This window comes from Sinohyriopsis cumingii, chromosome 5 (genome assembly GCF_028554795.1).
Source record: "Sinohyriopsis cumingii isolate HCF-2022 chromosome 5, ASM2855479v2, whole genome shotgun sequence".
In the NCBI taxonomy this organism is placed as follows: Eukaryota; Metazoa; Mollusca; class Bivalvia; order Unionida; family Unionidae; genus Sinohyriopsis; species Sinohyriopsis cumingii.
The window spans coordinates 129,063,354-129,090,316 of record NC_142965.1 but is presented as its reverse complement, the minus strand read 5'-3'; the positions used below and the strand labels follow the sequence as shown (position 1 = coordinate 129,090,316).

The window sequence follows — 26,963 nt, the reverse complement described above, 5'->3', positions numbered from 1 at the left end:
CCAAGCGGGCGTACGCTATACTAGTCAACTTCTTATTGTGTCAGCCAGCCTGTGTCGAGCGCTTGGAGGAGAAGAACAGACCTGTGCTCCTTTTCGTGCAGTCTGATATCCTAGTTTATAGAGTGGACTTTTAGTTTTCATATTTTAATTTCCTTCAAATTCTTAGAACAAGAGAATGGATTCAGATATCCAAGTAACGCGTGTCCATAGAACCTATAATGTGTACAGGGGATCTTCTCCAGGAACCCAGGGCAGACTCGAGGTAAGAAAATTAATATATCCAAAGTGCATAAGTGCTATAAACTATCAGGAGTGTAATGGATCACTCTGTTTATAATATAAATTGCTTTTAGTTAAAATATATCATGAAAAACATGCATATGGAATCAGAGAGCAAATTCGTAATCATTTTCCTTTTTCCAACAGTCAAGAAAAAGGAATTAAAACTAATACATCTTTTCCGTTTCGCAAATATTTTAGAATTTTTTTAAGCGAGTGGTTCTAAGCTTGCACGATATTAATATGTAATTTGCTTTTTGATTTTATCTGCCAGCTTTGGTCGTACTTAAAGGCATTTGTTGAATAAAGCCCTACGTAATGCTTCATCTGTCTGCGTAAGCTTAGTGATCAGTCGTGGTCGTTGTAGCGGTTTTTCCCATGTTAAAATAATAGCCTTCTTTGGTTTCATACACTGTATCTCGTTCGTCAGTGGTTGCGCATGGAAGCTTAACTATAATAATATGTGTTTATCTTGGATATTTTGTTTCTTTTTAAAAAAAAGATATAGTCTATTGCAAAATATAGGTTTATCACTGTAATGAAATGAAGTCACCCTGATTTAAAAATTCAGAATATATTTGGAAGAGGGATAAACATAATAAAATTGTTTCATATATACATCGTTGGATTTTACATGCTGTTCAAAAAGCAATTAATCCCTAAATGTTCTGAAAAGCCAAGATTTGTTTCTCAGAAATTAACTTTCCTCAATCACGTGACAGCATGAAGTCATGCAGGGATATTTCCTTTCAAATGCTGTTATGATATCATTATTTTTTATTATTAAATTCAGTGGTACCTAATTGCTAATATTTTATTATGCTGTGCAATATTGATCTGTTGTGCTTATCAATGTACGCTTCAAGATGTGCAGTTGTTATGTTCGCTAATGGAAATTTGTAGAATGCTATGATGGAATTTTATTCTTAATATTTTCCTTGGATTAAATGTGCTGTAACGTACCCGTGGAAATAACCCACCCCGTCTCTACCCGTGGAAATAACCCACCCCGTCTCTACCCGTGTGAATGACCCACAGCTCACATGTATTTTTTCCCTGGATTTATCAACTAAACGCAAGGATATACCGTGCTAGCACGAAGAACATTTGTAACAATGTAACGAAATTGCCCGAGTCATTACGAGTGACTGCATACTTTGAACCACTGACCGGCATAATTTTATTACCGGACTTAAGAGCAAACAATTACAGAGTTCCTGCTGTGAAATCAACAAATGAATCATAGTACGCAGTTCTGTGGATTGTGGTGTTTCAATTTTGTCCTGACTTTGTAAGACAAAATGGATCATGACTGAATTTAAATGTTTTTAAACAATGAAAGCAACGCACCAGATCTATAGAAGATTAAATAGACAGTTGGAGTATGCATAAAAATATTTCAAAACCATTCCCAAACGTTTACAAAAATTACCAGATGTATTAGACTGAGTTCTGAATATACATTTTCCCAGACTACAAATGCACCCTAATGTGCACTGAGCATCAATTTTCATTTTCAATGCACTTTATTGTGAACTAAATATTATGTACTATGTATTTACTTGAGTTTGACTAGAAATACATGCATCCACCACACTAAACGTTTGTGATCAACTCATAACCTATTTCAAAAACTTATTATATTGACGAACTGAAAATTAACCCCGATCGCCTTAATTCTCAAGCAAATAGCATGAATGTTTACCTCATAGAACATGACATATATTGTGTTCGAGAAAAGAGGAAAACAAGCTATCTGGAACAGGTGCGCTTGATTGAAACAGTTCCTGATATGGATAGGCATAAATGCTTCCTGATAAACAGATATCTGGGTTCTGTTTCATTGCACTAAATCTACAAAGAACTCCCTGGAATACAAGCAAACATTGGAATCTAGACAGCTGGCCATCGACCGGCTTTGCCCTAACCTATAAGTGATGCGAAATTGCAATCTCAGAACATGCATTGCCAAAACAGATATAAAAAAACCAGCTATGAAATTGTAACATTAACTTTGACATGTTTCATCTGCGCTGGAAATTGCAAAGGTTTAATCATTGCAGAAGTTTAATAGATATTAACGATAAAGCACTTTAAAAATCGTTCTTTACCAGTGAGAAAGATGACCTTCTTTTCATAATTTTAGCCATGTTTTGTGAGAGGGACTTTAATTTGGGCATCATCATAAAAAGCGCGTCTGTAAAAAACAGCCGTTTCCGTTAAGAAACAAATTCTTGTAGAAAATGTTTCTCTTTTTTTTTTGTACGGAAGAGATGATTTCTAGTAGAATATCGATGTTCAGAATAACTATTGTTATCTTTTATTTGTTTTGGCTAGAAAAAAAGATTTTACTTTCTTCATAGTGTTTTCAGAGCTTAAAAGTCAGAAGAAGAAAAAAAAAGTAGCCGCCATTACTGTGGAAGCAGTTGCTATTAATAGAACGCCACTCCTTTTATGGATTGGGAAGAGTGCGATACGCAAATCTGCCGCGCCTAAGTATCATCGGCATTTACCTGAGAGGCGGAATAAACGAATGTAGATAGACAATCAGTAAACGAATTTGACATGTTGCAACCCCTTTCCTAATGATGTTAGGATCATCAGTCTGATGTGTCTGAACTTGTGAAGTAGGAAACCAGTCTAAAAGATTCACGATGGCATATTAGTTATTCGCTCACTCAGCAGATGCTGCCTACCTGCAGACTAGGCACTTATTCTCAAGGTCATGGTGTAAAGAACTTATGATAACTCTAGTACATATTTGATTTTAGTCTTGGACAATCTGATTACTGACTTGACATGTAGTCTACACTCAAGAAGACTCGTCTATGAAGAAATACATCAATGGAGAATCACAGAACAAATAACTTTATTTAGAAAGAGAATTGCTATTCCTGGATGGCTTTTTAACAATTATTTTCCAGCATGGTAGCTATCAACAAGCTAAAAAAGCCATTTCCAGTGTTGTTTCTTATTAAATTTATTTAGTTAGAAAGTTATGTTCAAGTTTTTCTTCTCGTATATCAGGTATTTCCTGTTTTAATCAGACCGCATTGAACACCTTAACATTCATCCAAACGTGTACATCTTTAATGAATTATCGGATAAGCGGAGTAATCAGCATGGAGGAAAACAGTCATTTGCTCCGATTTTAATCTCCTTGATCTGCTAATTATATTTACCGATTTTCATTAACCCAGATAAAAAGATTGATTTATCCGGTATTTAAACAATATTTATTTGCATTTAATATTTAAAATCGAGCAAGAGATACAGAATATTGTGCAACAAGCAAAAACTACTTTGAGCTCTATCTTCGTTAACAATACTGTTTACTTTTATAATGTGAATAATGTGAGGCATACTACTGCAACCACTGAAATATGTTAATGAACTATTGCAAGAAAATTGTAATACAATATTGTAATAATGGCAGACATTAGCTTATACCCATTTACCAAATAAACATGTTACTTGTGAAACATTAAATGACAAAAAGGAAAAAGTTAAAGTATGATGATGGCATTGATGGAGTTGGGTGGGGTACCGGTAGGTCAAGGAATTTTCACCTCAGGTTGGGAGGTATATATTTATAAAAACAAAATATTTCGCAGAGATAAGGCAGCTTAAAGTGAAGACATAATAAAAAGTGATCAAGCAACTCTATTAGTTGTAATTATTTACTTATGGATGACCTTGAAGGTCTCCTCGTTGACCTCAACCGATTGCAAGAGGTTACCCGTTAATAACGAAGTTAATCTGTAATGCTGGGCACATTACCTATTACTTGGTATCTAATGGAAACAGATTTCTTTCCAGTTTAAGAGAAAATGACTTGCGGTTTCTGGTTCAACGCATGAACATCTATTGCTAGATGATAAATGGCTTATGTAAAGATCGTCGTTTAATAAACTACAACTAAGTCGGTAATAAAACAGATCAAGATTTTAAAAATAATTCCGTATTAACACATTCTCCCAATTAGATGATGATCTCTGTTGTAACCAAGGCGACGTGTCTTCTTACTTGTTAGAAAGGGCATGCTCATTTTCCTTATTCTTTTATTAAGTTCTGTTTCTTCGTTAAAAAGAAACCAAATAGAATGCAGCCATCTTTCCTGTCCTCTAATTATCCACCAGCTCCCTTAAAACATGATCCAATCTTCCTCGACAATACCACCCAGTGCAATAATCTAGCAGCCAAATTATTTGCGTCATCACTTTATGCGTTCTTCTCATTACGTCAGACTAAAGTGGTTCGAAACAGCAGTGTAGTTCAAGAAAGCGATCAAAATTCTCGTGTTGTCAGGACTGAAGCCATTTTCTTCCACGACCAAGAGCAGCGATATCAGGTAGTCATGGCAATGGAGTTTTCCATTTTACCTGGTCATCTACTCCTTTCCCGCAACTTATAATCAAACCCCAAGTAATACAAGTAAAATTTTACTGAGTTTTGAAAGTGATCAAACAAACATTTTTATTATAGAATCTGAAACCCAACATTTAGGTCTCTTAAGCATAAAGCTTCCAAAAGGTTACATTGGAAATATCCCCAAGAGGAGTCATTTTGATACATTTTCCTTTGGGGATTTATTTCTCTAGAAACCAAATACCATTAGTGGGGTCCTTCCTTTTCCTTTCAGAACATAGGGTAATGAGCATGCGTTATTAGGCGTCATGCGTGAGCTGAAAAATATTTAAAACATCAAAGAATCACTTGTGCATAAAATAGAGACTAACGCTACAAGTGGAATGAATAAAAATGTTTAAGTGCTTGTGTCATATTGTCGCTTATAATTTTAGAGACACGTGACTCAAGATTGCATTAATATTTTGAAAAGAAACTGACGTGCTAATCGATAGGCGCATTTGTTCGTTTTGTATAATATAATCACCGTACATAATGAATAGGTGTGAATCATCTGGTGTGCAGTTATATTGAAGTTACCAAAACAAAACAAAATGACCTTTTATTACGCATTCTGCCTTATATGATTTTGTTCTGACCCAATTGATCAAGCTTGACATGACCTTATTAGCATTGGTAATTCATAGTTAACTAATAAACCTTGATAGTGATCATAGTTAACTAATAAACCTTGTTAGTGATGGTAATTCATAGTTAACTAATAAACCTTGTCAGTGATGGTAATTCATAGTTAACCAATAAACTTTGTTAGTGATGGTAAATCATAGTTAACTGATAAACATTGTTAGTGATCGTAATTCATAGTTAACTACTACATCTTGTTAGTGGTGGTAATTTTTACCTAACTAATAAACATTTTAGTAATGGCAATTCATCGTTAGCTAACAAATATTGTTAGCGATATAAATTCACAGTAACTAAAAACCTTGTAAGTGATGGTAGTTCATAATTAACTAACAAACCATCTTGTTGATAGTAATTTATACATGTAAATGCAAAGACTAAGAAAGTGCGTTATATTATCATAATTATTCATTGGACTTAAAGTTTATGGTTTGTAAACAAATTATTACCCCACACAAAAGTATGAATTTACTACGTATGGTAAACACAAATTGATTTGCTAGTTCTAAAAATGTATGTTTTCGTTTCAGGCTAGAATCCGAGAACTTGAGGATACTCTAGACATAGAGAGGGAAAGCCGCCTTAGGGTGAGTATGCATGTCTGTGTTGGTGGAATGCATTATTTTGTTCACTGAAATTTTCTCCATGATCAATACTTCTTCAAAATAGTGTCAAATTTCAGATTTGCAAAATGATTGCTTTTTGCTTGTTTCAAATCTTTTTACGATAACTGTTGACAGACTTGAAGATCTTTGTTTCTTTTCAAATACCCTAAACCATAATTTAAGTGGAGTCATTTAACAAATACGTTATGAAACCGGTGTACAAGAGGTCATAATTTCGAATCTTATGCTTCGCTTTTCTTTTTTTAAGGGAGTGGATAATGCTGTGGAATTTTTAAATTAAAAAGACGCAGACAAATTTAAAAACCCATCCTCCAACACGCCCTATTGCCAAATAAGTTTACATATGCCACGATTAATTGGAAAAGGTTAATACATTTTTTGTAAGATGTAACACATTATATGACAATGTTCTCATTATGTGTCATTATAAAGTGTAAATATCAAACAAGGGAAAAAACGTGTTAGGTTGAAATATATGTCAGCATAAACATGTTAGGTTGAAATACATGTCAGCATAAACGTGTTAGGTTGAAATACATGTCAGCATAATCAGGATTAGTTAATGTCATATATTGAAAGTTTAGTTAGTATAAGACAAGAAGAAAAATGGAGAAATAAATTGTTGAAAAGATGTTGCATCATTGCTTGTCGAGATATTTGAGTGAAGTAAACCCTTGTTTACAGTTATGCTACTATTCAGTCTCTATTCAAATTATGATTTTCTACAAAACGGGCATCTGGTATGGTTTCTGGTCAGTTTACCCTTCAAATTTCCGGGTCCACTTATTGCTCGTAACTTATGAGACGAAGCGTTACATTTTGTGCCCAGAACAAATATGTTCAAAATGAGATTTTCTTTCGTCATAAATGTGAAAACTGTTATCTGGCTGTATCGAAAGGTACTCATAACATTTCTTGGTGTCGGTGCCCGTCAGATTCAATAATTATATGTACGTCTCGGTTTTAATCAAATTATAATAACATTATAGCTGAAGCAGATCTTGATAATTATTTGGTAACGTTTGAAAGGGCTTGAGATAACCAGTTTGAGTCTAATTTGCATACACAGCCCTCAATGACACCATGTCTCATTGGGTACCGTAATAATCGACGTCACGACAAGGACCAATCAAAAGACTTGTATTTGAATGTTAAGGAATTTTGTTTGCCCTGTAAAGTCGGCTTTCCAGCTGCTGGTTTACTGTCATACAATACTATATGTTTAAAGTAATTCCCTCGGAGTGTTATCTACGGTATGATGTTTACAGTCGTCATGCATATTTGAAGATAGGATAGTCCTCAGAATCTCGGCTCCCGGCTGCGGGCTATCACTGTTACTGACGTAAAACTCTGACTGGCTTACCATAAAAACACTCCAGGAATTCATAAACATTAACATATTCCAGGATCTTATCGGTCATTTGAAAATGATAATAATAATAATAATAATAATAGTTCAGAATGAACATTACCAGAATGTTTTTCTTCAAACTAGTAAAGAAAAGGTCATACAATTCACAATTTGACATTGAAATATAAAATATCATGGTGTCATTGAACAGATCTCGAAAATGTCATGATGTCATTGAACAGATCTCGCGAGCTGAAGTCATGAATGTACGCATCATACGATGTAGATAATAACCTTGAGGTGGCTATCGCTGTTTGTAATCTACTGATCGTGGCTAATGGGAAGCCAGAAATTAAGCAATTTCCCCGGCGCCATGGAAACATTGCAGTGTATCAAATGTTTTGAGTCAATCGTCTATCCGTTACATCTGGTTGTTTACTAAACATGAAGAATTTACGTTGGATCCATTCCCAAGAGATTCTAGGTGTGATTCATATGGCAAATGTAACACAGGAACGTTCTTATCGATCCGATATTTCAAACGAAGTAATAACAACCCTGTGTGTTGGTACCTCCGTCTCCTTTTTTCCAAAACTAGAGATTAATGCTTTCTATATGAACATGTAGGAGAACGAACACCAACAGCAGTAGCAACAACAAAAATAACAACAATAACACTAATAATAATAATAATAATAATAATAATAAATAAAGAAGAGGAGGAGGAGGAGGAGGAGGAGGAGGAGGAAGAGAAACAAAACATTTTAAAATGTTAACCTGCAATACAATTGCTCAACCAACTCATCTCAATTTTATTTACATTTAGGTCAATGTAAAAATATCTTTTAAGATAACACACAAGTTACATATGCTGGTGGAGAAGTACATTACTAAAGAAAAAGGAAGGAAGTAACTGAGCCAGCCATTATTGTCTACATTTTGTATCGTTGCTGATAAAGCATATTTCCTTTCTGCAGACTTGCATATGTCTTTGCCAAATACCTATGTTTTTACCTATCATACATACTGATATATCATGAGGGAAATTTCTATGGCAACAGTTGTCTATTTGTGTTGCAGAAGCGAACAGCACTGAACTAACATCCCGTTTCCATGGAAAGAGTTACTATATATGTCCGCGTGCTGTGCGTGTAATTAGACACTCCTTACCCCTGAGCATACCTTACGTTCCGAACAGCATCCAATAGATAACGATCCACGGTTCATGCCAATGTTGAGATTACACACGGATCCTTGCTTGTATTTATATCTCTACAGCTTTCTAGTCGAAACTTGACCGCCTCCAGAAAAGCAAAAAAAAAAAAAAAAAAAAAAAAAATTAAATGCAGAAAGAAGAAGAAGAACAAAATAAAAAAAGAAAAAGAAAATAAAAGCACAAAACCCTAATAATCAACATGCACCAGAATGAACACAGAAATTCTGCAGTGACGTATGGAATGTAATGGACGTTTAATGATGACTTGTGTCTACATTCACATTCAGTTAGTTGAATAGTCATCACTGTACTTTACTAATTATTTTTGATTATTTAAATCTGAGGTCTGACAATAAGAGATTTTGCGTTCTGGATAAAATATATTGCTAACGTTTTTTATCTCTGCAGTTACAAAAAACTCCCGGAGAAAAGGCTTGCTTGCTTGCTTGCTTGCTTGCTTGTGAGAGAGAGAGAGAGAGAGAGAGAGAGAGAGAGAGAGAGATTTCTTGCTTACTTTGTACTTTTGATAAAACTCACTTTTATTTTCGACGGGGTATCCATTCTTTTTCTTCATAAACAAGTTAATGAAGGTGATGCTCCTCTGGACAAAATTCTGCAGCTGCTGTTTATGTTTAGAAAATAAAGATACGTTTTCGTCGTTATTATCTTCTTTAGCGCCATAACTATCATCATCACTTAAATTACAATAGCTCTTATGTTTACTATCACATTACTTATTATTATTATTATTATTATTATTATTATTATTATTATTATTGTTGTTATGTTATTCCAGTATGAGAAACAGTGTGCTGAGCTGACCTTCCAGATCGAACAAATCTCTGAACGCTATGAGGAAGCATGTGGAGCTGGGAGTGCACAGGTAAGATAAAATGTTAAAATAGTGAATGAGATACACGTATGTACGTACCATTTCATTTGCCATTTACTCTTCTTGACTAAGTATCTTAGTTTCACTGCGAATTCTTTAAAGACTATGCGTTGAGGAGTAAAGGTAAGATGGTACTGACAATATAAAAAATGGTCTATCTAGAAATCAACCAGACAATCTGGAATAAATAAACGAAAATCCATAAAACTGTTAGGCGAAATGACCATTTCTCTCATGAACTAAATAAATTTATTTTCGCATGTATGGGGAGATCACCAACTGTGTTGCAAAGAATGTGCGATTCCGTAGATGAAGACTGTCAAGCAGTCTGGTTCAATTCCGTAGATCAAGACTGTCAAGCAGTCTGGTTCAATTCCGTAGATCAAGACTGTCAAGCAGTCTGGTTCAATTCCGTAGATGAAGACTGTCAAGCAGTCAGGTTCAATTCCGTAGATCAAGACTGTCAAGCAGTCTGGTTCAATTCCGTAGATCAAGACTGTCAAGCAGTCTGGTTCAATTCCGTAGATCAAGACTGTCAAGCAGTCTGGTTCAAAGCTGATTAAAGAAGAATGCTATTTAGATCTCACAACTTGGTGGTTTTTACTCTTTATTTTTATATTTTCACTTAGAATTCCAATGATTTAAAACCAAACGAACAAAAAACCAAAAGATGGTACATAGATCTATTAAAGGTCAGAATTAAATGCCAAGATGATGACGAACGAGATGAAATACTCTTGTAATTACCCACCATAAAATATCGGGTCTACATTAAAACATTGTTTCAGTAGAGCCAAACTACATCTGAACTTGACATGTATTCGTACGCCTGGTAAACTCATTTTCAGTCAATGAACATTCTAGCTTTGAATAACATGAATGGATCTAGGAAAATGTTGCATCTGAAGTTCACATTTAAATTAGGGAAGCAGTTCACAATGACGTGTACTATTACTTGCATCTGTGCCTTGCATTCAGTTCGAAAGTCGCATACTAACTGGTTCCTTAGCATTTCCTACCAGACTGTATTGCATAGGTTGTACCATATGTACCCTATGTTAACACTCCAAATGAGTATGTACATGTATATACATTATATATCTAAAAAAGATACAACCAGATAGCACCATTCAAGTAAAGCAAACCTCCTTTTCTTCAGTCCGAAATTTCCAAGAAAAAAGATGCCGAAATCAACAAGATCAGGAAAGATATGGAATTACTCAGCGTTCAGTTCGAAAGCCAGGAATCTAGCATGAGGAAGAGACACCAAGAGGCCCTTAACGATCTATCCGACCAAGTTGACTACCTACAGAAACAAAAGACCAGGTTGGTCAACTGTCGATGTCTCATCGTCTTTACAGTAGCTTGTTGCCAATTTTCTTCCACTTTTGAAATTCGCCTAATTGTTTCATCCGTTGTTCTACTAAAGCAGTTTAATCGTTTCGGATATGCATTTTGTAAGGGATGTTTGTTTTATTAGATCTTTCGTTGTTGTATGGGAAGAAAGTATTGATAAAGCATTAATGAACAAAAAAATATGACAATGGAATTTTTTTATGAATAGCATGAAGAATAAAAAATGTTCAAAGAGTTTTACATACTAACTCAATATACATCTGACAATCCAATTTTCCCATCATCCATATTTCCGGATATTAAAAAGCTACCCCTGAATTTGCGTAATGCACCAATTTTCTTGCGACCGTCTGAAAAGCTTTGTTTATTTGTTTTTTTAAATGTTTTTAAACATCAACTTTCTCTCCACACACACACACACACACACACACACACACACACACATCGACAACGATTGAGTGAATTATTGGAATGAATATGTCTCAAGTTGCTATAATGAAACTACCCTTTATGGCATATTTCACTGTCCGATGTTCATAGTCATAAATTACTAGGCAACTCATTTTGATCCTTGTTCCATTGTGATATCATTGCCATTGCTTTAATTACGGAACTGCTCAATATTAACTCGCTTATATGTTTTACTTATAGGGTTGAGAAAGAAAAATCCCAGTTACTTATTGAAATTGACAGTCTACAAGGTCTGAATGAATCTCTATCCAAAGGAAAGGTAAGTTTAATTCGTAGAAGTAACATGTCGTATTACACGCTAGATTAACCCTCTTTGAATTCAATGACACATGGAGACTTTACTTCTCCCACTTAAAAATAATAATTAAATATTTAAAAACATAGGAATGGAATAAATGCCGGCAAAGCTGTTATTTGTACCTTGAAAAACTAATTGAAACATTTTTTCATTGTATACCAAGCCATTATGTACTCCACGAAGTTTCCGCACAAGGGAACATGAAGGTTGATGTAAATCTTTGCATAATTTCTGAACTAGAAATAAATGTCAGCTGGGCATGCATAGGAATAAAAGACTGAACGAGTCAAAAATCTTTGCGAACGTTTTAAAGGATATATAAATTACTAAAATGCCCTGTTATTTTGTATTATAGTACGAAATGGAAAGGCAGTAACACTGCAATTTCATTATTTCAAGTGTAAATAAATTTCAGCATACCGTTATATACTGATAATCACACCTTGGCACAGTGAGAAGCATTTGCTCATAATGTGACTGGATAAGGCACATTTAAAATTTTGTTTGTTTGTTTTTATTTTGTGGTTTGATTTTGTTTGTGGTTAATACATCTTTTCGATCAGTTTAACATAACCGCATGTATTCAAAACGGCTTTTTGTCATTGCTACAGTCTTCCGCAGAAGCGAAGGTGGAAGCTCTCGATGGTTCTCTTAGCAGAATGAAGGTGCAGGTTGACGACCTTTCACGCCAGGTGAATGACCTGAATGGCCTCAAGGCCCGCCTGACCCAGGAGAACTTCGACCTTCAGCACCAGTGCCAGGAACTTGATGCTGCCAACGCCGCGCTCGCCAAGGCCAAATCTCAACTTCAGGGCCAGTGTGACGACCTGAAGAGGCAATTGGATGACGAGTCACGGGTAGGAATGACAATGATTTAACCGTTAGTTAGAATCATGCCCGTAAATTGTCCAAGATTTGTCTTTGTTTAATGCTTTTTAACATAATCTTGATGTATCATTCGTGTTAATGTTCGACCTTTGTTCTCTTTTGTTCAAACTTTAACATTTTTGCTGCCCAAGTCATCAAAATCGTCTTACTAAATAAGTTTTCCATCGAAAATATAATACATAGGAATAAAGAAGACGTACCCGTTTTGGTAAAAGCGGTACCAAGTGATACCATTGATCGTATGTCTTAGAAAATTTTGAGATCGAGATTGCAACAGAGCGGTTGGGTAGAGGAACCAACAACAAGGAATGTCCAAAAACATATCTGACCTACCTCATCCCTCCCTATTTGAATTGATTTCTTATAGTGTTCATTAACGTGTTCATTGTTACCTTTATTAATACTGTTTTCTTTCTATTATTTGCTAAATATCTTGGTAAGTTTGGAGAGTTACCCCAAGTATCAAACATGTATATCCACGTGTAACTGCATAACTTATATCCAAATATAAAGAATCTCCTTTGTTCTTTTGCAGCAACGTCAGAACCTACACGTGCAGCTGTCCGCCCTCCAAGCAGACTACGACAACTTGAACGCCCGTTATGAGGAGGAATCCGAATCTGCCTCCTTGCTCCGCGGCCAGTTCAGCAAGATCTCCGCCGACTTTGCCGCCTACAAGAGCAAGACAGAGAAGGAGCTTCTTGTCAAGACCGAAGAGCTTGAGGAACTCAGGTAGTCTTCGGCAAATACTGAATCGTCAACGTTGTCATTCAACTAATAAAAAAGATAAACATTTCCTTGAGATTTTAACAAGGATTCACGATCAGCTTTTATGCAAATTGTTATGTAGTATAGCGGCTTTGTTATTGATTTTGATGCAGAAAACACGTCTACCGATTGAAGACCTAAATGCTTAAAACTGCATAAGAATTGAGGGTTGGATGCATTTTGACACATGCATATATGCACGTTAGGACAGGTTTCATTCAGGAAATATACAAATAACATAAAGACAAATCATAATGGCAACATTATTTGGATATATTGCTAATCAATCTTGCTTGATTTTGTTAGACGAAAGCTGAGCGTGAGAATCCAGGAGCTTGAAGATCAGTTGGAGCAGCAGCGAGCCAGGGCAGCCAGTCTGGAGAAGGCCAAGAACAAACTCACCATCGAGATCAGAGAGCTCACCATCGAACTCGAGAACGTAAGTAACGATTCCTTTTATTGAATGACAGAGTGTGGAATAGAAAGGTGGAACAATGTATCTGGTTGGCAAGTTACGTGAATGATTAATTTGATTGACCACCCTGAACTTTATAGGTGCCATTCTAGTGTTTCTTGTGTGGTAACCTTATTTTGTATATAAAAATCGATTTCTCACTATCACCCAGCATTAAAGTAGAAAATCTGGTGCAATCTATACAGACGAAGCTATTCTCATACTACATTCCACAATCCAATTTCATCCCAAAATATCCTTGAACCAGTTCGCTTGTCATTGTTACTTGTCATATCTTGTTGTTATCTTGGTAACAACGTACGAGCTAAATGATAATTATCTCTACTCTTTTTCCCATAGACCCAGATCATCGTGCAAGATCTTACCAAGAGAAACAGGCAATTGGAGAACGAGAATGGCGCCCTTCAGAAGCAGGTTGGAGATCTGCAGACCGAGAATGCCGGTCTCCGTGCTGACAAAGCCAACCTTGAGCAAGAGAACTACAGGCTCAAAGTCTCCAACGCCGAGCTCGCCGAGAAGAACTCCGCCCTGGAGAGAGAGAATAAACAACTTTCGGGTAAGGGTCTTTTTTATACAGCGAAAATGTCTCCCAGAACTTAGTCTATCCCACGATTTCCATACACAGAGTTACTGAAACTTAAATTTTTTATGTTATATTATCAAAAGTTAAATTAACATGCAAAAAATAGGAAAACTTCTCTTTTATTACTTTACCTTATTTACGTGATTGAATAATTTAAAGTATCGCGTGTATTTAAAGTATCGCGTGCATTTAAAGTATCGAGTGTACTTAAAGTATCGCGTGTATTTAAAGTATCGCGTGTATTTAAAGTATCGAGTGTACTTAAAGTATCGCGTGTATTTAAAGTATCGCGTGTATTTAAAGTATCGAGTGTATTTAAAGTATCGCGTGTATTTAAAGTATCGAGTGTACTTAAAGTATGGCGTGCGCAATATACATTTGTAATCTTGCTCATTAGCAGCGAGTTGGATCAGCGCGTATTATTGAAGCGTGACTTGCTTATTCATTAGAATATGCAATGAGTTATCAGCTAGGCCACTGCCAGATTTGAAATCATACGTTCTTTCATGTCTATTTTGATAGACCAACTTCGTGATGCAAACAACGCCTTGAAGGATGCCACCCGCCAGATTCAGGACCTGTTGGCCCTCAAGGCACAACTGGAGGCCGAGCGTGACAACCTCGCCGCCGCCCTCAGAGATACTGAAGATGCCCTCAAGGACGCTGAAAACAAGCTCGCCGCCGCCAACGATGCCCTCAACCGTCTTAGAGCCGAAATGGAACAGAGACTCCGCGAAAAGGATGAGGAGATCGATTCAATCAGGTGAATACTGAGGACAAAATGTGTTTAGTTTCTTCATAAGATTTTTCGAATGACATATGAAGGAACCTAAATTGAGTATATTTCTTTCCTAAACTCATGTCTTGTTAATACAATTTCAGCTGTTTCAATCATGCTTTTATATTATTTTTTAACTTCACGAATATAGAGTTTTTGAAAGAGAGAGTACTTCAATAATGGACTGATTTTGTTTCTCGATTTGGCTTTTTTTCCTAGCTTAAACCTCACACGGAATCACTTACTGAATTTCTGTAAGGCTTGGAAAAGAAAAGAAAAAGATAAAGATTCGTTCAGTAATCACATTTTCTCGACAAGTGGAAAGGTCGCGATTTGCAAGGAAATCCATTTTCATTTATCATTATTATAATACTTTCAGAAAAAGCAGCGCACGTGCGATTGAAGAATTGCAACGAACTCTTGTTGAGGTTGAGACCCGCTATAAGAGTGAAATCACCCGTATCAAGAAGAAGTATGAGACTGACATCCGCGAACTTGAAGGTGCCCTGGACAATGCTAACCGTGCTAATGCTGAATACCTTAGACAGATCAAATCTCTGCAGGCTAGAGTTAAGGTGAGCACAGGTGTCAGCCTTATCAAGTGATTTGTAGCTGCAGAATTTTAGTTAACTATTCGAGTACAAAATTGCATATGAGCGAAACTGTTCTCTAACTATAATTATCCATGCCTTGGAATAAAATCCGATTACACTTCTCCAGTTTTATCAGAGATCGTTCCTTCTCAAAGGTTAAATTCGATCTGGAAGAACCTTTTCCCGTGGTTACATAATTTCCGGTTTGTTCGACAGATCCATAAAGATGCGGCTTGACGACTTCCGCTGTATTTGCGGGAGGGAAATTTTCCGTTTCGAAGCCTCTTCCCTACATATGGAATCTCTTTTTCACTCGGTTATCTAGAAGCTGCCTTACTTACCTTACAGGACTGGAGATGGTCTCTCCGGGCTAGGGGGATGTATCTGCTTCCACCTCTTACTTTTCATCCTAAGGGTATTATGATTGGGTAACGTATATGAAGAGGAAACCAACTTTGTTATAGTAAAATATGTTTCTTCGATAATACTTACCCGATCAAATTCACATGGTTTACGCCAATCCCGGTAATAAGGGGAGATCACTCTATCTAACAGCCACCTGGATGGGCAGATAGCTTTTAGCTTTTTATCTAAATAATTTTAGACTTTGATGGCCGGATTTGCGTTGTAGTAGTAGTATTTGAACGATGGTTTCATATCGGAACAGAGAATGGTAATACAGTAGATAATATGAACGTTGAGTACCCCAGTAAAATCATGCATTTCTGACCCATGGTTATTTCATATCCTGAGTAGTGATTTCATATTATTTGTCGTAATTATAGTTCAGGATTCAATCTCTTTTATATCGATGTGCAACGTTTGACAATTACATTTTTTTTGGTGCTCAGATTGTTCACAATTTTATAAATAAAACAATTGACAGATCTCATGGGAAAGGAGTGCCTGTTTCCCTGTCACTCCTGGATCGTTTTGTCCCTGTTATTCCTGCGGCACCGTTTCTATTTACAGCTGCGCATTCACTACTATTTTTTAGCAATTAAAAATCACCTTTATAGTCACATTATTTGATAGAAAAAGCTGTTTAACCGATGTTAAGTTTAAAGCTAGACTCTTCTTCAACCTTCCACTTAATCGTGAAAACTGAAATACTAGTTGTACCATCCTTTCTTTTTCTAAGGACACAATATTACTCTTTTACAGGAACTGGAATCTCTTCTTGAAGATGCTAGCCGTCAAGTGGAAGACCTTCGTTCTCAACTGAGCCTCTCTGAGAAGAAGAGAATTACCATCCAAACTGAGCTAGAAGACTGCAGAACACTTCTGGAAAGCGTAAGTAACCAATTCATAGCAGACAAGCACTTGTAACCTTTTTATTACAAATGTAACACGTCTTGGGTAATGAGAACATCACATTGAGGATACTTACCAAATTTCATCAAACTAAGTGATATTTAATCTTCGTTTAAAATATGCATGTAGTTGAGATAAATCCAAGCTGTGCTTAACTTTTCAGTGATTATTTTCTTCTATAACTTTTTCTACATGCCTCAGTTCCAAATTGTTTGTATTTGAAACCCATTGAAAAATATTGGGCATAAAATCTTGGCCCAACACATCCTTCTGCAAACTTCGACAAGTTTCTAGATTATTAATTTGATGTCATTTAGTTTTGGTGCCAAATATCAGTACTTGAATTGTGTCATTTTCTCTCTAGGCTGAACGTGCTCGCAAGAATGCCGAAAACGAACTGGGAGACACATCCGCTCGTCTCTCCGAGGTCCAGATCCTTGTTACAACCCTCACCAACGACAAGCGCCGCATGGAGGCCGACATCGGCGCCATGCAGTCTGACTTGGATGATGCTCTAAATAACATGAGAGCCGCTGAGGAACGTGCTGACAGACTGCAAGCCGAGGTTAACCGATTGGGTGACGAACTCCGTCAGGAACAGGAGAACTACAAGAACGCAGAGAGCCTTCGCAAACAGCTCGAGATTGAAATCCGTGAAATCACCATCCGACTGGAGGAGGCCGAGGCTTTCGCCACCCGGGAGGGCAAGAGACAGATTGCCAAACTCCAAGCTAGAGTGAGCTTACTTTACAATTCAGAATTGTTTTAATTTCATATCTATTAATAACCATCCTTCTTATATATTTCATCATTGTTGATTATAAAGATTTAGAGTATACATGTAAAATGTTAAGAACCTGTATCGACACAAGTTCATTTTCAACCTATTTACCGCATTCAAGTTTGATACAGAATTCTACACCTTTGATTCCTAGTTTGCTGACGATTATGATTTTGTTTTTGTCTTTGAAGAATCTTAGTTAGAATTGTTGACTGAAAGTGCTGTCTTAGATAAAATGTATATCTCAAAAATGTAACATTTTTGTGTGAATTGCTGATTTCCATATCAGAATTATAGTAAGTACATACTCATCTTTGCATATTTTTGTGCTTGATATTGTCAGAAACATTTTGACCAAATTTGATGGAAAGCATCTTGGCATGAATGTTTTTCAAATTTGTTCACATGCTTCTGATCTGGCATCTGATGGGGCCACTGTTACTAAAACAAGGAAAACACAACACAACGTTTGACGAATTGGTCCCAAAACCTTTTAAAAACCTGCATCAAATTAACAGACAGATGGATTCCAATTTTATAGATATGATACCGATCCACAGTCAAATATGGCTACCTTTGCTACTTATAGAAAACATTGAAAGAATATACTTTTAAAACAGCTCTCAAGAAAATTGAACCATATTTAGCAGGAATAATCTTAATCTAAAGGACGTATATATTTATGCGAATGATGCTGATCTATCACTGCCATTAGAAACAATAGAAAAAATACTTTTTTTTTTCTTCAGAAATGCGCTATAGATTTTTGCTAAAATTTGATAGAAAGTATTGAGCCATAAAGTGCTGAGAAATTTGTCCACATGATTCCATTTACAATTGCTATGGAAATCGTTACAAAATATTAAAATATGTTAAATAACAATTTGTCAAAAATCGCTAAACAGATCTGGACTAAATTTGGCAAAAAGCAAGTATGGCTCGCAAGTTTTATACAAATGATATCAATCTGCACATAACTATAACTGTTTATACTAAAAACAGAACACTTTTAACTCATTCTTCTTAGTTGTCGCTTAACAGAATTTGACTAAATTGACAGAAAGCTCTCTAGCTTTGAGACCTTTCACATTAATAGAAATGATGCTGTTCCATTTTTAAAAAAGCCGTCTTCACGAAAAGTAGAGAAATATATGAACATCTTTTTCTAACCGCTTAACGGAAGTAGGCCAACTTTGACAATAAGCACTCTAGCTCAGAGGCTGTTCGGTAATAGACAGATGATGTTGAAGCGCCAGTAAATATGGATGAAGATATAAAAAGTTGAGGAATCTTAAAAGAATTTTTTCATATGTTATAAAGTCAACAGCATTTGGGGTAAATTTTTACGGACAGCATCCAACTGACCCAGACTTATTGCCAGCTGCTTTTGCTCATGTCTATTCTGTAGATGTCAGCCATATAAACCTACGCTGGCCTGTTGTTATTTTACTAAATAAATGTTCCAATTTTGGTAGCTCCGTGATCTGGAGGCCGAGTTGGAGGCTGAACAGCGCCGAGGCCGTGAGGCACACACCACTCTGCGCAAGGTTGAACGTCAGTACAAGGAACTGCTCACCCAATCCGAGGACGACCATCGCCAGCTCGCTGAAATCTCTGGTCTTAATGATCAACTGACCCAGAGAATCAGGACCTACAAGAGACAGATCGAGGAGGCTGTAAGTGTACCAGGATGATTCTCCTTTCATCTCTCTTGCATTGTATCATAAGTCTGCATCTTAAAGTTGTGAACGCTTTGGTGTTGGGCCATTTCAAGTCTGGTTTGCTTTATGTGAAGCAATACTTCATACGCCGGAAAAAAGGAAAATGATTCGGTATAACGTTTGCTAGATGTAAAAAAGTGAATTCGTTGAGGTTCGTATAACACGTTTAGCTCTTTTTCGACCCATCAGAAGTTGAGTTTCCATTTAGTCATCATAAAAAATACGACATAAGGTATTATTTAGATAACGTGCATCTAGAAATAAAAAAGAGTACTATATAGGATAAATTTACTCTGTAGCCATTATTCTTTCCAATTTGAACATCACAGAGGGTACTATGCCGATATTAAGAGGCAAGTGTCTTAGTATATCCAAATTATATTTTATGTGTTAGTAAATCTTTTAAAAACGGCTGCCGTCGAAGACAACTGTTACCCTTGTCCAGAAATGATATATTCATGCCGATTTCTTATAGCTCTTTCTCACAGTATTTAGAATCGATACAGAGAAATCGTGAGAAGACAGTTTAACATTTTAAAATACACTAGAAGAGAACACCGGCGCAGGATACCTTTATCTTTCATTGCGTGACTGCTGTATTTCATGGTATGAACTTCTACTGCGATCATAGTGCATAAACACTCCAAGATTTCCGTCATCACTTGAATTAAGATAAGCATTATAGTACAACACATTACATCTTAAAACGTGCAGCGGTAAAGCTGGTGTGCCGCTTACATGACATGTTACCTTGATCGACCTACCCGTAGACAGATAATATGTAGTCCGGTCACGTGTCGTTTTATTTTAAATCTTCTTTCATGCTTATTTATGAATAAAAAATCAGTTGTAGATCAAATTTGAATCAATCACAATGTCATTATCTTGTTTCTGTCTCGTTTAATTGTGGTATAAAAAGTGGACTTTCTTTTAACCACTTCACATTTTTGTATGCACGCTGAAATGTATCTAAATAACGAAGCAACTTTGATGTATGTAGCTTTTGTCTTCTTCATGCTTTATCACTACGGACAGGGCGCGAGATTGTTCATAACCTATGTTTTCTGGCCAGGAATGTGAGAAACATAATCTTTCATTATGTACATGGTGTTCGGTAGGCAAACTCCACTCCCGTGTCTGACACAAAATTCTTATCTAAGGGTCGAATATACTTCTCGTACCCCCGTATCTGTATGAATGATAGTCTTTTCCATACAACATTTGAAGCTTTCGATTCTATGAACTAATGTTTCTCTTGCAGGAGGAAGTCGCCAACATTACCATGAACAAATACCGCAAAGCTCAAACTTTGGTCGAAGAGGCTGAACACAGAGCTGACATGGCTGAAAAGAATTTGTCTTCCGTCCGTAAAACGAGATCTATGTCAGTTTCTAGAGAAGTCGTCAAGGTTTTGAGGGTATAAAAATAGGTAGGTTAACTTCGATTTTTATTTGTGTCCAAATAAAACATAGACTTCACAGGGATATAATTAGGTACTTTAACTTTGAGTTATATTTGGAAGTTCATTAAACATGAACTCTAGAGAAGGTATAGTTTGTGTGTTCTTATTTCAAAGCAGTCAACCAATTCTGATGCTGTACTAAGACACCTTTTCAATTCTTAACTATTGAAATAAATTTCCATCCCGTTAAGTCAGATGTCTGATAGATTCACTTGCAAAGATAAAATCGTATGTAAAGATTAAGCATGGCGTGGCTGTCTTTTCTAGAATTGAAAACAAAAATGAAAATTATTTTTCATACAAGTACACCAGAGTCAAGAGAGTCCCGTTTGGTAATTTGCCAGTGCATTAAACACGTGATGAATAGTGTTGGTTCAGCTCCTTCCATTAGGTCCATCAAGTCTCATTTAACCATATTTTCGTGTGGATCTGTTAGATCTATGTCATACGTAGGTCTGGTTATAATAAGTTTTTATCCCATAACGCCGGAATAAGTCTTTCCTCTAAAAATGGAAAAGCCATTTTATTAGTTGTTAAGATCAGTTAGCGTCTTACGTCACTCTGCTGATAAGAATATATTTCACATATCAAAACTTGAGCATTTTCCTTGGCTAATTGGGACACACTTTTTGCTTCACTAGTGATGTTAAATATTTATCTTTTCAAGTTTTATTTTTATTCAAAATTATTTTGATTTGAATGATTGCTAATATTATCTTTAGAACAGTTTAGCGAAATGGAGGAGACTTCTACAAAATTTGCTGAATTTCTCTTCCTATAACATATCGCCATCTTCACTGTGCTAAAATGGGTTGATTTTGAATATAATAAAGGAAATTGCTCTGGTCAATATCATTTTCGAAATCGGCAGTGATTTGCATTTACTTAATTATCTTCTACTTAAACATTCTATGCCTTGAAATAGAAGTAGTACAAATGTGAACTAACCATCCTCACTTTCAGCTGCAGTATTGATCAGGAGGAAAAGACGATAGTTTTTCGACCCGTGTCGGCATTTGTTCATGAAGGGGTATATGTAAACAGTTGCAGACAAATATTTATAAATTTCGCACTGCTAACAGTTTTATACTTATATGCATCTCGACAAATTTAGAATTTTTATTATTTCAATTATTGAACCAGACCACTCCTGTGGCCTATGTGGTTGGAGCGGTTCCTGGTTCAAATCGAGGCCGAGTCATACAGCATTAAGAGGTTAGTGTTAGGACTGGTCGGCCTGGTGTCAGGATAATGTGACTGGGTCGAATATGATGCTACGTGTCTGTGGCATGATGCCCAAGTGATAGACTTCACAATAAACTGCCACACTGCAGATATGTAGCGATATGACTGAAATTATTTTGTAAAGCTACGTAAAAATCTAAACCACAACATACTATCATGATTGTACATTTTCCTCATTATCATGAGTGGGTTTATTTTCTACTATATCGTAAGTGTATACATTTTCCACATTATCATGAGTATGTGTTAGGACTGGTAGGCTTGAGTCAGGATAATGTGACTGGGTGGTACATGATTATGATGCTACGTGCCTGCGGTATGATGCCAAAGTACTAGCCATCACTATAAAGTGCCACACTGCTGACATCGTAGCGATATGACTAAAATTGTTAAACGTACGTTAAAAATTCCCCAAAACACAAAGGCAGTTCTTGAACCAGTTTGTCTTTGGAAGTTTTTAACGTTCATTTTGTCTGCCACGATATTATTATTATTATTATTATTATTATTCGCGTGATATGTTCGTTTTTAATGGTCACATTGAATTAGAGCGGATCGAAATATTGGTGCAATGTCTCGTTTCATTATTCTCACAACCGTTCTCTCTTCTTTGCAGGTTTTCAAATTCAGTCTTTACATAGATCTTACTGGATCAAAAACATTGCAAGCTGTGTAAATGTTCTTTGTACAGACTCGTCACAGACCCCTATTTGTACAAAGCTATTGGTGAATTGTGTACCCTATGTGCTCATGCGTTGTTCTTGTTTGCTGCAAATTTTGGTTCCGTGCGACAAAGGTTAGATGAGAAAGAAGAAATAGATATTAAAATGAGTTCGGACGCGGCACAGCGGTTTTGGATTGACCAATGTCCGGCGCACAAGGCATGACGTTATTTCCACCACAAAACGCCATCAAGCAACACTGCCATTTGAAATATATAAAGATTTAATACTGAGCATGTATTTAAAAAAAAACAAAAACTTTGGGTACTTCATATAAGACGATGCCTTTCTGCGATTTTAATGTAATTATCGATTGTCTATTTAATCCCAATAGCAATTGTTATGGAAATGTTAATTAAGTTATAAGATAATGTCTTGTCTTTTGTCTCATATGTGCAATATTACTTACGAATTTTTATTGTGATAAAATTTTAAATAATTTCAAACGATACAAGTGTCTGTTTTTAAGTTTATTTATATATATGTACACAGTGAACGTAGCACAGATGTACATAAAGGGTTGTTATGGTGGTATTTTGAGTATGTTTCACTGTTGACTGTAGAATCTATAGGTTTTCATAGTTCTCTATCTATCTTTTGTCATACAGCTTTTAAAATATCATTCTACCCCCATCAAATATATTGGTCAGATTCCTGTTGCTGGCATTCTCCGGAAAATTTCTAATCGACTGTTAAACTATATGAAGGGGACACATGTCTGTGACATAGATATTTTTTTTAAAGATCTATCAAATATTGAAATGATACTTTCTTGATGAAGCGTACATGTAAACGGACACATGTTTTCCTGATACAAAGAGAAGAATAAATGTATGTTGCCGCTTTCAATATTTCGTCCATTTTCTTTTTCATGTTGTTCACTTTATAAAACCTTGTTTTCGATTCCAAATTTACCCGACCAAGAAAAAAAATCATTCGTATAGCATAGCTTTATTAGTTCAGGAGATTGTTAATTTTTTGACGCGTGAGTCTGTTAAGTCATTGTGAAATGTTTCGAAACTGGATTCCTTCTTATGATATTAGAACAGCGTCTGACCGATAGTGTAGCGTCTGACAGATAGTGTAGCGTCTGACGGATAGTGTAGCGTTTGACGGATAGTGTAGCGTCTGACCGATAGTGTAGCGTCTGACCGATGGTGTAACGTCTGACGGATAGTGTTGCGTCTGACGGATAGTGTAGCTTCTGACCAATAGTGTAGCGTCTGACCGATAGTGTTACGTATGACCGATAGTGTAGCAATTTTGTATGAGTGCAAAAGAAACCAATCAACTTGAAATACGCATTTTTTTAATGAATGCATTAGAAAACAATCAACTTATTTAAAATAATTGTGTATTAATGCATTAGAAAATTAGAAAATAATCAACTCGAATAAGCAATTTTGTATGAATGTATGCATCATAAGACAATTATATCGAGTAAAACAATTTTGTATGAATGCATTAGGAAATTAGAAAACAATTAACTCAGATGAAGCAGTTTTGTATTAATGATTAGAAAACAATCAACTCGAATAAAGCAATTTTGTAAGAATGCATTAGAAAACAATCAACTAAAATAAAGCAATTTTGTAAGAATGCATTAGAAAACAATCATATCGAGTGAAGCAATTTTGTAAAAATGCATTAGAAAATTATCAACTCAAATGAAGCAATTTTGCAAGAATGCATTAGACAACAATCAACTCAAATGAAGCAATTTTGCAAGAATGCATTAGAAAACAATCAACTCGAATAAAGCAATTGCGTAAGAATGCATTAGAAAACAACTCAAATAAAGCAATTTTGTAAGAATGCATTAGAAAACAATCAACTCAAATGAAGCAATTTTGCAAGAATGCATTAGAAAACAATCAACTCGAATGAAGTAATTTTGTAAGAATGCATTAGAAAACAATCAACTCGAATAAACAATTTTGTATGAATGCATTAGAAAATTAGAAGGAATAAACCAAAACCCTAATGAAGCAATTTTGCAAGAATGTATTAGACAGCAATCAACTCGAATAAAGCAATTTTGTAAGAATGCTTTAGAAAACACTCGACTAAAATAAAGCAATTTCGTAAGAATGCATTAGAAAACAATCGACTCTAATGAAGCAATTTTGCAAGATTGCATTAGAAAACAATCAACTCAAATGAAGCAATTTTGTAAGAATACATTAGAGAACAATCAACTCAAATGAAGCAATTTTGCAAGAATGCATTAGAAAACAATCAACTCGAATAAAGCAATTGCGTAAGAATGCATTAGAAAACAACTCAAATAAAGCAATTTTTTGAGATCGCATTAGAAAACAATCAACTCGAATAAAGTAATTTTGTAAGAATGCATTAGAAAACAATCAACTCAAATAAACAATTTTGTATGAATGCATTAGAAAATTAGAAGGAAAAAAACAAAACTCTAACGAAGCAATTTTGCAAGATTGCATTAGAAAACAACAAACTCTAATAAATCAATTTTGTAAGAATGCATTAGAATACAATCAACTCTAGTTAAATACAGACGTAACCATGTGCATAATTTCGAGTTGCAAACTGTCATAGCGGTGCCGCGTTTTTGCCACAATATTACTATAAAATTCGAATACTAATTCAGTCCGTAATTAAAGGACAGTTAGGTTAATGGATGCCACTTAATTCAGTCCGTAATTAAAGGGCGGTTAGGTTAATGGATGCCACTTAAATATAAATTCCTGGATATTATGGCTGCGTTAGACATTAGTTAGGACTAAGTTTGAACTTAGAGTTATGAACATACCCACATTAAAAATCTGTAAGTTTTGGTTCCATGACAAATAATAAATGGAATCACGTATTAATTTCATATAATCCCAGTTTCTACACCTCTTGCACACTTTGTAGCGACCTTTGAACTTTATTCCTATATTATCACTGATGACTAATAGGTTCCTTATTAAATGTAACTACTTTTCAATCTGTGTCTAATTAATAACGATCAACACGCAACTTCAAATAAATCTTGTACTTACGAAAAATTCCCAGACCTACTATTAAGACTGCTTGCAAAAATGGATCAATATTCTTTCATAGCGCAGTCATTTTGGATCGGTTCTTTATTTACTAAACAATACTTTATTACCATTCGAGTTCAAAGTGATTGGTTACTTTTCGACTTATTTTATGGTGCTTAGTTGTAGTCCTTGTCGACGACTTGATTCAGCTCAGAGAGTTAAGTTTCTGTAGCTGGTAGCGGATCCGCATTGGCTGACCTTCTTTTGTGGGAATAAGGAGCAGTTAGCCTGGATGGTCTGAAACGTGTGAATGACATCATTCAGAGATCGGACCATGATTTTGTCCGGACCAATGACCAGTCCTTTCTGTATGAAGTATTTACACTGCTCTGGGTCTTCCAAGGTAGCAAACCACCGGTCGTTGGCCGTGGGGTCGGAGGTTCGAACACTCACAGGGTCATACTGAAGACCTATCACCTAAAACAAAGATTTGTAACCTTATCAAAATAGATCGTTGGCCTATCCTCAGCTGATGCGGTCACTCAACAGTAGACCAGTAAGTGTAATTTCGAGGACTGGGTGGGGTATAGTGGGCTCCACTGATGGACTTTCTTGAATTCGTTATATAGTTGATTATATAAGAATAAATTCTTTTTTTATCAAGTTGTAAATGGCTTTCTGGAAGAGGCAGATTATGCTTAATTACGGCATCTGCTAAGTTAAGCAACGTTTGACGATTCGTATATGTATATGTTAAATGTTCAGTAATAACCAGAAATATGCCTTAAATGAAGTGAGAATTTTTTTAAAAGAAAACATTTGTTTGACACAGCAGGAAGAACTATACTTACTGGTAGGTGCGGCTATCTCGGTCTGGCTAATCGTCAATCAGTACGCAGACATTATCACTTCAATTAACTAAACATTGCTCCCTTGCTGTTAAATCTATCTATCTATCTATCTATCTATCTATCTATCTATCTATCTATCTATCTATCTATCTATCTATCTGTCTGTCTGTCGGTCCGTCCATCTATCTATCTATCCATTATGCCCATTTGTTAACTCCTATTGTTTCGCGATGCGATAGTAA

The 26,963-nt window shown here is 35.7% G+C and overlaps 2 protein-coding genes and 1 long non-coding RNA gene across 4 annotated transcripts in view; 2 read left to right on the top strand and 1 right to left on the bottom strand.

Moving 5' to 3' along the window:
• On the top strand, positions 1 to 23,720 carry LOC149800221 (paramyosin-like). Of its 2 annotated transcripts, XM_089959787.1 has the most exons (17): positions 1 to 262; positions 4,526 to 4,630; positions 5,862 to 5,918; positions 9,321 to 9,407; positions 10,576 to 10,742; positions 11,424 to 11,502; positions 12,153 to 12,398; positions 12,965 to 13,161; positions 13,504 to 13,636; positions 14,012 to 14,228; positions 14,778 to 15,018; positions 15,413 to 15,608; positions 16,791 to 16,919; positions 17,305 to 17,676; positions 19,197 to 19,397; positions 20,704 to 20,871; positions 22,766 to 23,720. In XM_089959787.1, the coding sequence occupies exons 1-16, from the start codon at positions 176 to 178 to the stop codon at positions 20,863 to 20,865; spliced, it is 2,676 nt and encodes an 891-aa protein (XP_089815913.1). In that variant the 5' UTR covers positions 1 to 175; the 3' UTR covers positions 20,866 to 20,871; positions 22,766 to 23,720. The 2 variants fall into 2 exon arrangements, with proteins under 2 accessions (XP_089815913.1, XP_089815914.1); XM_089959788.1 differs by lacking the exon at positions 4,526 to 4,630 and having other exon boundaries at positions 2 to 262.
• On the top strand, positions 5,925 to 8,652 carry LOC149800222 (uncharacterized). Its single transcript, XR_016421339.1, has 2 exons — positions 5,925 to 6,422; positions 6,454 to 8,652. It is a non-coding gene; the product is annotated as an uncharacterized LOC149800222 (long non-coding RNA).
• The window catches only part of LOC149800219 (uncharacterized), a 29,818-nt gene continuing 25,942 nt past the window's right edge, over positions 23,088 to 26,963 (bottom strand). Inside the window, exon 3 of the mRNA XM_089959789.1 lies at positions 23,088 to 26,347. Coding sequence (XP_089815915.1) covers positions 26,081 to 26,347 — 267 coding nt within the window. The 3' untranslated portion in view covers positions 23,088 to 26,080. The remainder of the gene's footprint in view (positions 26,348 to 26,963) is intronic.